The 17,183-nt window shown below is 41.8% G+C and overlaps 2 protein-coding genes across 2 annotated transcripts in view; one reads left to right on the top strand and one right to left on the bottom strand.

Moving 5' to 3' along the window:
* Positions 1–2,563, top strand: part of T265_01356 (hypothetical protein) — a gene marked incomplete at both ends in the record, with an annotated part of 31,406 nt that extends 28,843 nt beyond the window's left edge. Inside the window, 3 exons of the mRNA XM_009165362.1 lie at positions 171–344; positions 595–1,045; positions 2,447–2,563. Of these exons, the coding sequence (XP_009163626.1) occupies positions 171–344; positions 595–1,045; positions 2,447–2,563 (742 nt within the window). The remainder of the gene's footprint in view (positions 1–170; positions 345–594; positions 1,046–2,446) is intronic.
* A 7,094-nt stretch (positions 2,564–9,657) lies between these two features.
* T265_12772 (hypothetical protein) lies at positions 9,658–12,842 on the bottom strand (the record flags this gene model as incomplete). Its single annotated transcript, XM_009165391.1, is given in 3 exon segments — positions 9,658–9,882; positions 11,441–12,724; positions 12,729–12,842. Coding segments are annotated over 3 exon segments (1,623 nt in total).
* Between the last annotated feature and the right edge of the window lie 4,341 nt (positions 12,843–17,183).

Raw genomic sequence — 17,183 nt, 5'->3', positions numbered from 1 at the left:
CTTTGCTGCATCTATTGACGCGCATTTGATGGTGTACTTGAGAAAGATCCGGCACAAGTTTCTTGAAAATATCACAAACTAGATCTGAATTTGGTAGGAAAACACATAAGAATTTTTACATGACTTGAGAATTCTTTGCCAATCTTTCAAGCAATTTTTCTATCCAACAGACATGGCCTTGGGGTTGCAGTACTCGAAGGTGTCGTCTATGCTGTTGGTGGGCACGACGGCTGGTCCTATTTGAACACTGTTGAGCGCTGGAATGGGAGGGCTAAATCCTGGTCGTCCGTTACGCCTATGGCTGTTCAGCGCAGCACTGTTGGTGTGGCTGCTTTAGACGGTCTGTAAGTTTATGGGTATACGTTCACACATTTTTATCAGCCTAGAAATACATGTAAGGATGTCTTTCGTAAAATCAGTATGGAAACAGACTCGCGAATCTCTGTTCTTCTACGACTAGCGTTCTTTAGTCGTACAATGTCCACGATCTGTCGACCCATCTTTTTGGTTCTTGTGGTCCTTAGCCAAACTGACAGTGTTCCATATCTGCTCAGGATTGATTATCGGTGAAGAATGCTCAACCTTGTTATTCAGTTACTGGTTACTGCCTGCAACCATTTTTCCGGAAAAGTATTCAGTGATATTTCATTTGTATTTCAGTCTCTACGCGGTCGGGGGCCGCGATGGAAGTGCATGCCTGCGCACAGTCGAGCGTTTCAATCCACACACACAACACTGGTGTTTCATCGCGCCCATGCTACACCGACGCGGTGGAGTCGGAGTGGCTGCCGCTGGGGGGCGACTATACGCTGTTGGTGGGCACAATGCTCCACCTAGTCAACCGCATGCGGTGCGGACAGCTAGTGTTGAAATGTACGATCCACAGACTGACATGTGGAGTGAGGTAGCCTCTCTCTCGTCGCCACGTGATTCAATTGCCGTAACAACGTTGGGAACAAAGTTATATGCAATTGGTGGTCACGACGGCCTCGTCTACACGGATCGTGTACAAGTATTTGACCCTGAAACAAACGAATGGTCAGAGGTATGTCAACTTTTTCTTCATTGTCTTGTCGCGGTTGTGGCTGTTCTGAGGCACTCACATCTCATCCATACTGGAACAGTACAACAGTGGATTTGATCCAGAGCTGTGTTCCATTGATGGTTGTCGCTAGATCAAATAAGATGTATGTACTGTGATTTCACCTGAGACGCCCCGCGCAACTTTTTCTTCACACCGCTGGAAAAGCAAATAGTGCGCTAGAAAACTTGCGTCAGAAAGTTATGGCACAGTCGAATTTACATGCTACTCATGTCTTCGAAGAGACGGGTGATAAGTTGCGCTTTCGGCTTCCAAGTCTCTGTAAAGGACATTTTCTGTCTTCCTCATCCTACTGTTAAACCAGAGCTTAGCATGTATGCATGCATTTAATAAGAGCAAAGTAGTAGAAGACAGCGCAGTTTTCTCTTAAGCTTTGGTTTCAACGAGACTAGGAGAAATTGGTAGTCTTCCTGATCTAAGCCACATTGACGTGATATCCAACCACAATGATATCCCCCGCTGCATACTTTTCGGTCCGATTACCTGAGTTTGCCATACAAACGAGAACTGCAGTGACGTCCAGAATACCGGCTTTCTTCTAATAACCGTAATTCTCAGGAAATTCTGAGCATTTTTTTAATTTGGTTTGACTTTCTGATTCGTTGAAACCCTCGACAAGGAACAGTTTGTTTTTGAATGGTCTATCGATAGTACTGAGTAATGAACTACCATCGAAAGCTGGACGGATGAAGTGGATGCCTCGAGTTAGTGCACAAGGACTGCTGCAGAGAAGTAGGTTCACTGTCTCAGGACAGTATCATTTACTGGGGCAGAAACAAAGATGATTATGGTACGCGCAAAAATGTTCGTATGAAAGTATCCGCCAGACGAAAGCGGTATCCACTGGTTGTAAACACCTGCAAATATAGGTCTGACTCGATTCACCGTAAGTATACAATAGATTTCGGTGGGGCTATTCTAGAAGGAATAAAGTCACTGGGTGGATTATAACGTTCTACGCGTGAAATTAACATGCAGTTCTTGCACATTTTGCGTGCCACTGAGAAAGAAACCGATAAGTGAAAAGTTCCAAGGTGCACCACTCATATAGGCCATAGTGGTTCCTCGGCATCCTAGATCACAGTACAATATAATCATATATCTTGAATTTGGCCACCCTATGTGAGCTACATAAAGGATTAAAAGACCATCACACTATTATTTTACAAATAATGGGTTGTATTTTACCCGGCCAACTGCAAGCACTGTTATTTGACAGGACATTTCTTATGTCAGCCGAAAAAATGAATTTTTGATTGGAAGGGTACTTGGCCTGTAAAACGATAGGAATATTGGGTAATTTCACACGCGTTTCGACCTGTTCATCTGTTTCTCTTTTTTCAGGCAGCTTCACTTCCCAGTGGCAGGGCTGGTGTTGCAGTCGCTTCAAGTCAACCTTTCGGTCTGCTTGTCAATCAGACCTCCCGACTGCCTTATTACAAAGCTGATCCACTTGCCTGAGAAGTTGGTGCACGGACATTTGGTGGCTACCTTGGTTGACCAAGCAAATTTCGGATGGCTCATTGGTTATCGTCTTTTTTCGAAAATGGGCAAATCAGTTTCATTTACACCCAGTATTACAGAGTTTGATTTGTTTCATGTTCACGACGGATTTTAAAATATTCCAGTCGTATTTGTGTACACACTGCTATTCCACGATTTACATTTGGCTGCCTGTTTTTAGCGCTTGCCATCGTTTGGTATAGGAATAATTATGTACTATTTGAGATTTTGTAGTCCTTCTCAGCTACCGAGTATTTCTTTTTTTCAAAAAACTTGTTAACAACTAGTGGAAGAAAACTATCCTGTGAGATCCCATCCGCAAAATATAACCGAACGAATGGCAAGCGACGAATGTAGTTCTGAAGCTTTCTCTTTCTGTCCTGGATTCAATTACGGAGAAATTTAAAACGTAATTTGTGGCCAAACACTTCACAAAGCGAATATCGTATCCTCTAGTTGTCGGTATTCAGCTGTGTTTGGCCAGTCGATTGCACAATTTTCCGTCTAATCATCAGCGCGTGTGAGGCGGATGGAGAAAGGAGCTAACAACTAAGCATCTGGTCCCATTTCACGAAATTGACGAACAACAAAGTATAAGTAATGGCCAATGTGTTAGTTGGACAAGGTACTCTGTACCCTGTAACATGAACTGTATATTTTGTACACCGATTATGACGAGCATCTCTAATGACGCCGTCTTAAATTATTATTCCGAATACCTACTGTTGTTTCCTTAAGTAGTGAAGTAATTATGCATTTTCGTTGAGGGTTGCATCGCTCAACACTAACCCGTCATCTATGTCCCTCTAGGTGATCTTCACGGACTTACAAGTTAGAGTCTCGTAATTGGCTTAAACAGCTGCTGATCGCCAACGAGAATAATCAGACGAACAGTGTAGAGGCAAGAAACAACTATGTTTCAGACTGGTTTGTCTGCGATAGTGTTTGTCTTTTACGTCCACAAGCGCAACGTTTCCTCACTCTCTATTTTTTTGACATCTTGTAAAACGAACCCGAAACTATAACCCAACAGCTCTCAGAGGCCCTAAAAAGCACTTCAGACTATCCTCAAAATAAGGCTTGTTCCAGCAGTTCAGAAAAACTACCAGATAGGATAAGAGAACGCATATGCATCTTTTATGGTCTGGTGTCACCACGACCCAGATTCATGACAGCATCTTTGATACACAAACATTATTCGGATTCCGTTGCTGGAAATTATATTATGCTTGCTGAAGGCAGCTTTAAACTTCTAGCTTCTTTTGCGGAGAATTCCATATTTCGTTGGCGGAACACACTAAACATAATTTAGCTGAGAACTCTTAGACAGCCGACGCGTAGAGTTTGCAGTGGAGAAAGTGTATTGTGGTGTTTGTACTATCGTATCAGATGAGACATAAGGTGGCGTTTGTGCAACATAATCATCTGAAGAATAACACTAACGAAATATCATAAACGAGACGTCCATCTGGGTTTCAGGGGAGCCTCTTTTGCAAAATCAAATTGGTTTGCAAGAGGGTGGGTGTATTTCGCTAAAATTACAAATTCTTTACTATTCCACCCCCTACAAGTAAGAGAAAACGCCTTTGTATGACATCTTAATGGCGTGCATTCTAATTCAACCGCTAGTCGTTGGTTTACAGGTGATTTTTCGGTTGTTCTGATGTGCATAGTTGCTTTTGAGAACATCAATTTTACATAACAGCAACCAGACAATCTTACTCGTAACACTCGTGTGTTGTCCTGAACGCCGAACTAACCAAATTTTTGATCCAGCCAACTTTACCTAATTCAGATGTGAGGACTGCTAAGTGGAGGGTGTTCACTGGTTGGTTTTTGACCCTATCGAAGGCCTTTATAAGAATCAAGCCGTTGAGTTTGCATTTCACCGGGGGAATCAGGATGTGGTCGGAGGTTTCCGGAGTCCGGCCACATAATTACTTTGAATCCGATGCGATGGTTTACAGTGCCCGCAAAGCTTATGTTACGGTGGTCCTAGACAGTCTGTATGGACATCAGTGTGAATCATGCGACACAACTCTGTGTAATGTTGGTATTGTGAGGAAATTTGGGAATTTTGTAGAGATATCGTCCTGTTAGTGAAGCTAAGTGCAGTTTGGAATTGCTTTGAAGTTTACTGTCGACGAAACGGATTTTTGACATGTAAAATTCTTCAGGCGCATCCGCTCGAAACACCATTTACGGTATTATAGATTTCTCTGAGGGCTCCATACTAGAGGGTCTACATGTGACTGTATCAGATCATGCTCACTGTATCATTATGATCACTTTCAAAAAATAACTTGTCGTCCATCATAATAGGTTTGTTTCAACTGCTGTTTCAACTGCAAATAATTTCTATAAAGTCATGTTTACGGTAGAACCTGCATATCTATTTTGAAGGAGAAAAGCTTTTTAGTTCCCTCCTGGCGTTTGTTCATATTCAAACGTTGCTTATGACATCGGATGGGCTCTGACATTATCCCATTCGGATGTGACAACACTCGATGCCAAATGTGCTTAAATTCTACGATATCTGGTCCAGTCGCAAATGATCTGTGAGCTGATACTTCGCCGGAAGTCAGATACTTTAGCCCGAATACCTGTTGATGTCAGTCACTCGTGGAATAATGGATGTCTTATTTATGAAATATCATCGTTTATTGTAAAACTTCATAAACGTAGGCTCTTAGAAAACCAACAGTTTAAGCCGTTACGCAATGGCACGATAATTTGTTGACAGAAAATTAATGATAATTACTATTTTCTGAAATGTTTGCCGAACCGGTAATCTATCGTTTCTGCAAACTGCTATCCAATGTGGTCAGATTGGCGACCTTTAATTATGTTCCATGTGGCCTAGGAAATTTTTTTCTATGTCGTTGATCAGCATTACGTTCGTTGAATCGTGTAGCATCTACCCGTTTGGTAAAGAGCGATCATAGTAATCACTAGAGCTTTCGTCCTCTCCGTTAAGCCAAGCTATGCTGAAAAGCAGAGAACAAGCAAACAGCTGTTTCATCTTTGTTGGGAATTATCAACAGTGCCTATCTCAGGAAACTCAGTGAGTTTCGAATCCGCAACTTTCCGACCATTGGTTGAACGTCCAACCGTTTGGTCACGAGTGATTGATCAGCGGTATGATTATCTCGCTTTTGGACGAGATACAGTGACAGTGTATATTTTACTTCCATTCGTTAGGAGGGTCGTTATATCTCGACCTCTGGGTGGGGACACTTTAGGAACAGAACGAAACCGTGCTCTTATTTAGGGTTGTTGCACTTTAGAGTGGAGGTCAAGGTCATTCTTGGATGATTTAAAGATTTTCTGGACATCCACTTTCATGCAGAACCTAGCCGTCTGTCGTCCACTGGAAGTTAGGTATCGCAACATTTCAAAAGATACCCTAGTTCAACAAATACCTCCAATTAAAACAACTTTTTGCTCTTTGGTGTAGCTGATGATACTCTGCAACTTTTCGAAAAAGTGGTACAGTGATATGACTGCTGATGGGTGATGAACTATTTGTAACTAAACGGTATAGTGGATAAGCAAACATACCAAGGCCCAAATGTGGCAATATTTGGTGCCATAGTTTGTGTGTCCTCATCGCTATTAGTCTACTTAGAAACTCGACACAACAAACTAAACATGGACGTAAATTCGAGAAATACACTCATTTGCTAATCAAGTTGGTTTTTACAAGAGACTCAACTGAATCTCTCCTTTATGATATTCTACAACTGAATGTGCTGCACACAGGCCTGCCTGCGCCTACCTGATTAGCCCAAAGAAGGGCGAAACCGGTCGTGGGCTGTCGAAGAGTTTTCAGTAACCTTGTGGGTAGTCTCCTTTATGGATGTAAATTATTTTTTTAAAAACAACGGAATGCTTAACTAAACAAACGTCCTTATCCTATGCGTTTGTCACCAATTTAAAAGTACATGTTAAGGCACGGCTTTTAGTGAATCCGCATTGCTCGCAGAATGAGCGGCGTTGCATGTATTTAATACAAGGTTTTTAACAAATGCACTCTCATAGGCCTTTTGAGTGTCCGTGTCAAGGTCATTAGTTTCAAACTAATTGGTTGGTGACGATATACTTTCCTTAATTTATGATCGAAAAGTGGTATATTCAATTCAACTCTCTCAACTTCATTCTCTGTATGATTCCGGCTCTCAACGCTTGAACTATACACGATGTTTTGGAGTGAGGAATTGTGGGATGTAAGGCTGACCAGAACCAAGGCATCCACGAACCTTTTGAAGATTAGCCTTTTGAACGCATTATTGTATTTCGCTCCTCCGCACAACAAGAGACACTGAATCAAATTCCAAAGAAAGAAGACAGTCATCTAAAATTACAATTCTGTTTGCGTCACCCTAACAAAAAAGCCGTTTTAGGGTAAATCATCCAAGATAAAGTGTGTTTTATCAGTGAAAATGTTTACTTGTTTTTACCGATGGCTAGTTCAGGGCTTTACTCCTCTCACTGTTAGACAGCTTTGCATAAAATCACGCACTGGAGTGGGGTGTATCGCATGAATGTCAGGTTGTGAATAAGAAAACGTCTGGAGGTGACTACAAATTCAGTCCATTACTGACGTCAGCGATGACTTATTTTTGCCACTGCTGACACTAATTGGTGTGTCAAGCAATCAGGCATATATTCTCGGTTGCTGGTAACCTCACGGCCAAGACTGATGGAGCATTTTTTGTGTTTCTTTTGCGTTCTCTTTTAGATAGAGATGTTACACTCAGAAGTAATAGCACAAACAGATTGTCTCCCCTGTTTTCTCCAGACATTCTCAGTCTGGCGGGGCCGCCTTTCGTAAGAAGGGCAGTTTCACCACACCTGCTGCGGTCTTCTATATACGCGAATGCTACATGACATGGATGACAACCCAGGACCGACGGTTCCGGATCTGTCAAATAAAATCCTGCCTCTGTGATGCATTCATAGACTGACCATCAGTTCGCCAAACCAACATGACCGTATCCACACCTTGGTCCTTGAAAAAATGAGGTGAAGAGCCATTGGATGAGCAAATCATTTGACCTTAGATAAGATCTTTCAGCCATACACTCAGAGAAATACCAAATTCGAGTATTTTTCGGATAGCTAGGAAAGTGTCTGAAACTCTTCTATAACTTTTGGTACTCCTCTTGGAGGTCTGTACTTTTCGGAAAGTTCTCAACACTCCAGAAATATGAAGAACAATAGACTGTAAGTCCTGCTAGGGAGTATGATCTTGTAAGTAGTGCTCAAACTACGCAGTCTAATTTGACTTGGGAGTTGTCGTTTTGAATACTATCAAGTGTTGAAAGGCTTCATCACTGGTGGTTTGAAAAAAACCTAGGTTCCATCTAACGGTTCTCTCTTAGGAGATTCAAACTGAGGTGTCCTAATCATTTACTTTACAGGCTACTGTTATGTCCTTGTAATTAACTGCATGAACTTTCTACTTGAGCCATGGTAAGCCTGTGAAATATTATGGAACCTTTTGAAACAGTTACGTTTTGTCTTAGTTTATGCATCGGCAATTGGGAATGAACAAAACGTTCTAATTTAAGTAGTATACTGGGAACAAATATGCATTTCACTAGTATTCTTGGATTATACTAACAATTTTGATGCTATTCTGACCATCAAATGTGTCCTCTGAGTGAGTCGATTCGAACAGGGTTTCCTTGGCTATTTATGAAATGATTTAGCTGCTGTGAATGGTGAAAAACTTTGAAACTTATCGCAGTCAAGTCGGGTTTGAGGCTAGACGAATTGCTGATACCCGCAAGACTACTCTTCTCCACAGAATTCATGGATTTTGCTGCAACCCTCATGGTGCTTTCAACTCGGGCTTTTTGTTCAGTTACCGTCGTGGCTTTCCTGTGGAGATCTTTGAGTGCCAAAATAGAGCCTGGCCCACAATGACAAATAAGTCTCTTACGCAATCAGATTTAGAGACTTCTATGAATTTTCTCGTTGATGTTTGCTGCACAGCAGTTGTTTATGTTCAGAAGCTGTATCAATACATCTAAAAGAAAGGATTTTGAGGCTTCAGAGGTCTCAGGAATACCACGAAGAGAAGAATTACCAGAATCGAAGTATGTGACTGAGAAAAAAGAGACTGTTGACGGAGTGACACACTTTGTATCACACGCATTATTCAGCAATATGTTTTGACGTATTGATTCTCCTCTACAGCAATCGGTCTTACATGCGTTGATTGTCTTGCATAGTGCATCTTATCTCAAATCAAAAGCCTTATTTAAACACTTTGACTTTTCCACATTTCGGCGTACTGCTTGGGTAGTCTATCTGAGTATGATTCGGCCAGGACCAGTCATAAAGTTCAAAATGTGTGGTTTAGCTCTAGTCCAAAGTAGCCTCCCATTGCCACAGTGTAGTTCTAACTGTGAATTCGCGCGAGCTGATATTGTAGTGCACCGTGAAGAAGCCATAACGGTATTCTAACAGGAAAGATCACTTTTTTCCGAGGCAAAATGGTTGGCTCAGTCGCTAGAGAGCATTCAGCATTTGAAGTAAGGTGATAGACTAGTGGTTCTAGTACCTTTGACATTTTTCGTGCGTTGCGTAGTATCGGTCTAACTTTCTGACAAACCGATTTTGTTTTTTTTTGCGTACATCCTTATCGATGAAACTAACACATTGCATTAGATTACCCAAAGATGTGAGATGTGACTGTGAGTTTTTGGGTTTTCTCAAACTTTGGCGCAGCACCTTTGTTTGCAATCATAGTACAAGGAACACTGTACTATCAAGCTCAAATTTATAGAGGCATCACACGTGTCGGATTGTGTAGCTCATTTAGATGTCCAACATCCTCAGGAGCGGCCGTAGTCGATGACGACCAAGCGTTTGTTCGTTTTACATTATCGTCCCAAGTTCTCATCCTGCCGTCCTTGCAAAGATCGGTACGATAATAAACAATACCAAATCTCGTAGGGAGGCACATTTTATTTTGATGGCAGATCATGGAACAGAAGGAAAGCTGACGGTTTTGGACGGATATTTTTCCGGGAAAATCCAAGTTATTGGAGCTCCATTATTTGCTTCGTCGTGCTTGACGCTACAACATTAAAGTCATCTGAATGGCACTCTCGTTTTCCTTCTTGATGGCACATCACGTGACAGTTGGCACACAAGATCAGACAATGTTCTCGAAGATTTCGGAGGCCGTAAAACAACAACAATGGGTCCAGTAAAGTTTTGAGCAAGCTGAGATCAGCAGCAACCTCATTCATCCAGGCCGGAACCTGAAAAAGATAAGAGGGATTTTTGTGTCAGGGACCTGATTTGTTTCATACGTATCTCACATGTTACAAATCGAAACCGAAATACCTGGTGACCAGTGAACTAAACCAAGTGCAATCTATTAAATTCAATTACTTGACTTTCGGCTTTTCAGCTTCGTTTTATCGGAACCTACAGATTGTTGAATCGTTACTCTATCGGTCTTCGGCTCTAATTAAATAAACTATCAAGTAGGTAATCCGAAGTTCATAAAATTTCAGTGTTTGACTCTATGATATCCTGAAATAGTCAAACTAGATACATACTGACAGCTCAAGTTTAGTGTAGAGCACCAGAAGGGTCACGTGGATCTCATCCTCAAAAACAAGTCGATTCTGAAGCAACCATACTTTTCGTAAACGCAGTCTTTCCTTCCATGTCGTACGCTGCTCGTTTTTTGGCTGTGCTCACTACGAACTTGGCATATGAAACTTAACCCTTCTTGAAAAGTAACTCGGCATGCGCGGCACCTACACGGCTGCTGTCTGACATTCAAACCGTTAGCTGATTGGTTCACACGAGCGTGTGACTGCGACGGCCCCGATGATCTCAGGTATTACATCCCCACGGGTCACATCTGTCAACCGTATGAAAACGTTATCTTCATTGTAGTCTGATACATATAATAAAAAACTCAGTAGTACACATTTTTGGCCAATGCTACACTGACATCGCAGATCCGTCACGGAAGGGACTGAAACTCACCGCCGTGTGACGGATTGTGCAATTCAGTAACCCGCTGCCCTGCCCCGGACACATGCGCATGTCCATTGTGTAATAAACTCACCTGTATGCAAGAGAATAGGAATTGACCTTGAAGAACAACCTACGAGTAAAGGGAGGACGTATAGTAACAGTGTGACAACGAATGCCCTGTAGAAAGTATCATCTACTATGTATGTCAATCCAAGTGGTTGCTACGGCGTCAGAAAATGGTCCAGTAACTTGGAATGAAATTAAAAACTCACCTCGGAACATCTACTGCCTGTGTAACTGATGATTTGCCTTACTAATTCGATAAGTATCGTGGTGAGAGAAACGAGAAACGCCTTCCAAATGAATACACATTAGTCCACAATTCACATCAATGCGATGTAATCATATGCGTGCACAAGTTTTTTCCAACATATTAAGCAGTGAATGTGGCCTGTAAGTAAACACATAGTTTTCGTTGATATAATGTGTTGCGTCTAATGTTGACTGCAATCTGTCGAGAACTCAGAACCAGTTCTATTCGGTCTTACCCTCAAATACGGTCCTCAAATTTCACCAGGGTACTTTTCAATTAAGCACAATTAAGCATCTGGTGTTGAAAGTCTCCAGGCCCTGAAACCTAAATAATTTTCAGGCTTCAAACGAATGGGCAACGTGGCGGCTGCCCTGTTTGATTATATTGCTTGCTTTTTGTCTGTATTCGGTACACTGTCTTTTCCTCGTGCAGGCCTATTCACTCGAAATAGATTCTGACTTTAGCGAAATTCGAGTAATTAGTTGCAATGGAAGTTTGCTGTGGAAACTAACCTTAAGCCGGAAGATTTCCAGTAAGTCAAGCAAAACACTCGGAACTGCTGTGAGGCCCAGTTCACACATCACCATCCGCAGGGATCTTTTCGCCTTCGAATAACTGGTGGATCCTTTGAATTTTTCATCACACTTTTGGGATGTTCTTTCACTCGTGTTGTCAGTCGGTGGGGTTAAGGAAGGACAAACTTCAGTGGAAGGTGTTTTGGCAGATGTATTGAGGCTTACTACTGAATTTCCTCTCATAGCAGATTCAGCCTTTCCAATCCAGCTTTGTAGATACCACAATATCCAAATAATCGATAAACTTCCAATAATCTGAATCGATGTTCCAAAAGAGCGAATAATATATGGAATGACTTGTTCTATTTGACCTCCCTGTGCATCAGACGTGGTGTACACGAATGAGAACATTTTCGGTAAAATGGTTAACACACAGTTCAAAACCCACACAATGATACACATAGAAAGTTTATACTGTTGACACAAGGCTTGGCAGCCACAGTTGTGACAAGGTTTGTGTAGAATCATGGCACACCATGATTTTAAAGTGCTGTTGGTTAACTGTCCAACAAAGTGGAATATGCGGATTATTGCACTTTTACAAGTGCACCCCAAAACAGAGGCACAGTGGTTTACTGAAAACTGAGTTTTGTCAATAGTCCGATGATAGATTTGAAAGCTAAAGAGATACTGGAACATGAGACTGTTTGCGAACATCCACTGATGAATACCAACTGCCAGCTGTTTTGTGAACCCTTCATGATCCAACGTGGATAATTGGGAAACAGAATGTAAAGTGGGTACAAGCGCACTGAAAAGTGTGTTACTGAGTAGCCAGTTGGCGACATAATAAGGAAACGCAGGGGAATGTTGCGCACGAGAGTCGGATACAGTGATCTCTTTCGGTATATCCACGTAGGCTTTGTTGGGAGTGGGTTCTCCGAAATTAGGTGTCTTTGAGCCATGCCGCACAGTCTGGTCGACACCGGCACTCTGTCTGCAGCAGCATACTTTAAAACGGCAAATGATAATCTTCATAGAGCCCAACCAGATACTCAGGCACAAGCAACAGTTTAGTGGACCGGCAGTAATCGTTAGAAAGAGAAGCCATGTGATGCGATTCCCGGGTAGAGCTGGTCTATCCGTGATCGATGTGACTGAAAATTGGAAGTAAGCGATTGTTTTGAAATGGGGAAAAACGGTTTGTAATCGTAACTTACTCCATATACCAGACCCAACAAATAAAACCTTCTGGGTGCATAGACTTTTGCTTTCAGTTTTCTACCCTGGACATTTCATCTTTCAACACTACATTTATCATAAATTTCTGAATCAGTCCTGCAAAAAATTTCCATGCAATAATCATCTGATTGGGCCAGTGTACATTTCGCGGTGACATTCACAAAATATCTTCCCGAGTTGACGTTACACTTATCTGAAAACCAGATTCATGTACACCTGAAGTGCACGATACCAGATAATTTCGTTTAACGTTGTGCTTTGTAAAAAGGAATCAGCCTTGAGAGTTCAGGTTCAGTAGGAAAAACGGTAAGCACATGTTCTCTCATCCACATAACCTACTCTGTTTTGTGAATGATTTCCGTCAACTAACTTCAGAGAAGGCTCATCAACTTGTAAGTGATCACAGTTCTTCGTAGCTACTATCTCAGCAAATCTTCATCATACCTATTAATTTATTTGTAGAAGACGATCGGTTGCCGCAAAGTATGGCGGCTCATTTTACCTCTGCGAATGCCGGTTCACTGTCTACCGAGAACGTTGTTCCCATTGACTTGAAGAAATAATTGGAAGGTTTCAAAAATCATTTGCCCGTGATGCGAACTGCTTCTAATGTTTGTGTTCTCGTGACAGCCATCGCACTCGGATTAACGTTTTTAAAGGCACAATAACCACAGGATGCCAGTTGTAATCTCTCAGCAGTAACAACCTTTCGGTGCCCAACTGCCACGCCACGGAAGATTGGTTACATATTGGTTATATGGCCAGCAAAGAATAACCAGGATAAAACTCCAGAATAGCCGTGGCAAAATCCTACAGATACTACTTTCTAATTTATTGGAATGGATACCGGAGACTTCGATTATGCCGATCAGCAGAACTGATTGCATGGACAGATATAGATGGTCCGTTACTGGGCACAATTTTGGCACAGGTATGCCCCCATACTTAATAGGTTATCGTGGCCGTGGGCAATAAATATCCTAAAGAAGTCAGTCTTCGTTCTGCATTTCGACCTTAAACAGAGCGTAGATGTTCAGGAGGTTGCGTAACTGTATGAGAGAGCCTATTTTTGGGAAATTCGAAACATTCAGATTGATGTAGGGGAACCCAAGTGCACAAAATGCGAGCAAAAGGCCGCAATCCCATGAAGAATCACATCAGAACGACTGAAAGTCATGGGCTGCGGTGGGTTGACGTTTTTTGATTCGTTTACTTGCAGACGCAGCAGCAATAGGTTAAATACGACAGAGAACTGGAACACAGACTCACCACAGCCTTGATCAGGTGACCTCTATAAGTTACCCTACAATTGTTCTTTCCATTCAGTTCCTGTATTCATCTCACGTTCGCAACTATCCACGACAAAAATTGCTAACATGTTTGCAGCACTTGTCTTCTATGTATTCTATTGAGTTTCAGTCCCAAAGGAGTTCCAATGTTCCACACCTAGAACGTCTACTTGGAACACACTGCAGTATAGAAACCAAGCATTCCATGAAACGAATGACTGCCCGACATTTATTCGTGGAGCAGTTCTTCCTACAGAAACCGCTGAATCAGTAATTTCAGGAATTTGATTTAGTTAGGCTAGAATTTTTCACGGGTTGCTTTTTGGTCACCATATTACAAATATCTGTGCCCGAACAGTAATAATGCGTTCCTTACTGTTACAAAGCGGCTGATCAGTTCAGTTGATTCATTCAGGCAGCAAAGGTTCCAGACGGTGGCTGAATACAAATGACGTGAACTGGTCTTAGTGACGTATGACTCTATTAGAGTGTAGTGAATGCCAACTGCTGAAGTATAGATCTTCTTGAAAGCAATCGACAGCAGTTTGTGTGATCGTGACACAGGTGAAGCGTCGAAACTTGCAGAAGGTGTTGAAACTTTATTGTGTCTCTCTTCAGTGTGGAGCGAAACGACTCACCATTCCTAGCTTTCTTCGCGCAGTCGGGCAACAGTATAAAAGCTAGCACAAATCATGGTAACCGCTGAAATCTTGTACATCAGAAAACACTTTTTGTGATTAATTTCTTCAAGTATCACTTTAAGGATATATAATTATTAGCAGACGCACGGTAGAATGCCGCACTTGGGGGCGAACATCGAGCTTATCTTAGTGCAAAAGGGAGCGTGGTTTGACCAAAACATTCGAAAACCATTCGACTGTTCAGTCCGACATGAAGTTATTGTAACAGCTAATAGGGATCGTAACAATGGACTTTTTTAAAATACATCTGCCTAAGAAACTAATACATTTAAGAAGCTTGTTTTTGGCTCACACTGCATTGCATGCCGACGCTTTCCAACGAACCTCCCTAGAATTCGGACAGTGACATGAGAGTTGATTCAAATCAAGACCATTCTGAATCAATTTTAGAATACTCTGGTGTTTCATCAGTGCGTCCAATAATGAGTTTGATTATCTCAACAAGGGGAATGAAGGCAACAGAATCAAAACCCGGAGGATACTCAAAGGGGTAGGAAGTGCAATGAATCGAACCAAAATAGGACAGTTGTCATTTTTGTCAACCTAGGCATTAAGGAACGGAACCTAAACAACCCTATGACATTTCGACTCCACTAGGTTACATTTAGAGTAGGTCAATCCTCAAGAACAACCTATTATTTGTGGCCTGTTGTATTAGGTAGTTGATATTCATCACTTTTACAGAAATTGCTGCCTGAAAAAGAACGACCATGTTTTGCTCGTGTAGCTACAGCTCAGATGGCCGAATAAATACTACCCATAAACAACTTTGTATTGGTCATATTCATACCACCCGCAGCCATTTTTCCTGATTAAAACAGCAAGAGCTCATCGAGGATGAAAGGATCTGCTTTAGAATATTCATAGTGACGACCGAAAACCAAAAAGCTATAAACAAAAAGTAACATGGGAAAATTATTAAATTTCCAGCCTAATCAAGCTGGAAAATTCTTAGTACGTGCATAGTCTATCACATGTTATTTTTTGTCAAGCAGCTGGAACATACCGTAACTGAAATTTGATCGCATGGCAGTCCTCGATCAAGCTTATGTTCACAGTTTATATACAAGAGCAGTTGGGTTTATCATGGCTGCCCGGATTAAATGGGTGCGATAGGGTGATAAGGGTCTTATTTCAGCACTAATGTATGTATCGCGCTAGTACTAAGACCTCCCTTGCTCCTACTCCATCAGCATATCTCAATGAGAAAGGACTGTCAACTTCAATAGAGACTTGATCCTCTAGGTGAAACTAATCTAAGCTGAAAAGCTAAGAGGAACTGCACAGCTCTTTCGCGCGTATTTCACGAAGCTTGGTGAGTTTCGGACCCTCAAACGTCCTGTTAGTGGTTGAACAATCAGCCGTTTTGCCACTGCCGGCTGATCAGCCCTCACTAAGACGGGACATAGCGCCACTAATCCTTCTGTCATGAGGAAACATCGCCTGGTCACTTATTGACTGGCTCCTTGACTGATGGCTACTCACACATCTGAACTGATTATTGGTTTATATCAAATTGCGCTCTACGAGCAGCGCTTGAGTTTATGGCAGAAGCAGTAGTTTGTCACGGGAAATATTCTGCATTTTCTTCCGTCATTCGCATAAAGGCTAACTATCATACGATAACAAATCCGCTTCAGATTAAACTTACTTGAGTAAGTTTTGAAGACGTGATCTGTCAGAGACCATTAAATTTGAAGAACGAGATTTTTGTGTTTTCGTCTTTTGCCCATCAGGACTGAAAGTTTATAAACCCGAGAGTGAGTACATATGCAAACAGAATTTCGGTTAGCGAATATACACTCATTTGCAAACTAATTTGGGTTCCAGGCAACTGAATGTGCTGCACCAGGTCGCCTCATGTTTCAGTCGCTACGATATTCGAGACACCGCGATACATGCAGATATGTGTAACGTACTACTCATCAACATCACAAATGAGAGGTTCAGCTGGGTTCCAGGTGAGTCTTTGGATAAACCAAACTAGTTTGCAAATGAGTGTATATTCGCTAATTTCGTGCAATTTGGTTTCAAGTAGAACATAAGGTTGACGAAAACCCGGGGACTGCGCCTACCTGATGAGCCCCAAGGAGGATGAAACCGGTCGTGGGCTATCGACGAATTTTCAGCAACCTTATGAGTAGTTCATTACAAATATATAGAATCTCAGTTATTTTTAGCTTGTGAGAGGCATGCTGAACAAAGACGGAAAACTTTTTTGTTGCTTCCTAAGAACTGAGTCCTGAAGTAACGGAGGTAGAATGAATGTTAACTTGCAAACCTTGGTTTAATATACAGTGGTTCTTTCTGTTATAAAGCCTCGCCGAAAATTTGTACATCTTTCATATCTTGCTTATTGGGGAATCACATGAAATCGTTGACAACATGCGAGTAGCTCAGATTATCTGTACGAAGTTAACGGAAGGGGGTTGTATTTTATAGTGTGTCGGGGACGCACAATGTAAAACATGGCATAATTTCAGCCTCCAGATCTTTCCTTGTTATCAG

This window comes from Opisthorchis viverrini (genome assembly GCF_000715545.1).
Source record: "Opisthorchis viverrini unplaced genomic scaffold opera_v5_14, whole genome shotgun sequence".
Lineage (NCBI taxonomy): Eukaryota > Metazoa > Platyhelminthes > Trematoda > Opisthorchiida > Opisthorchiidae > Opisthorchis > Opisthorchis viverrini.
This window is presented reverse-complemented; position numbering and strand designations above follow the sequence as displayed.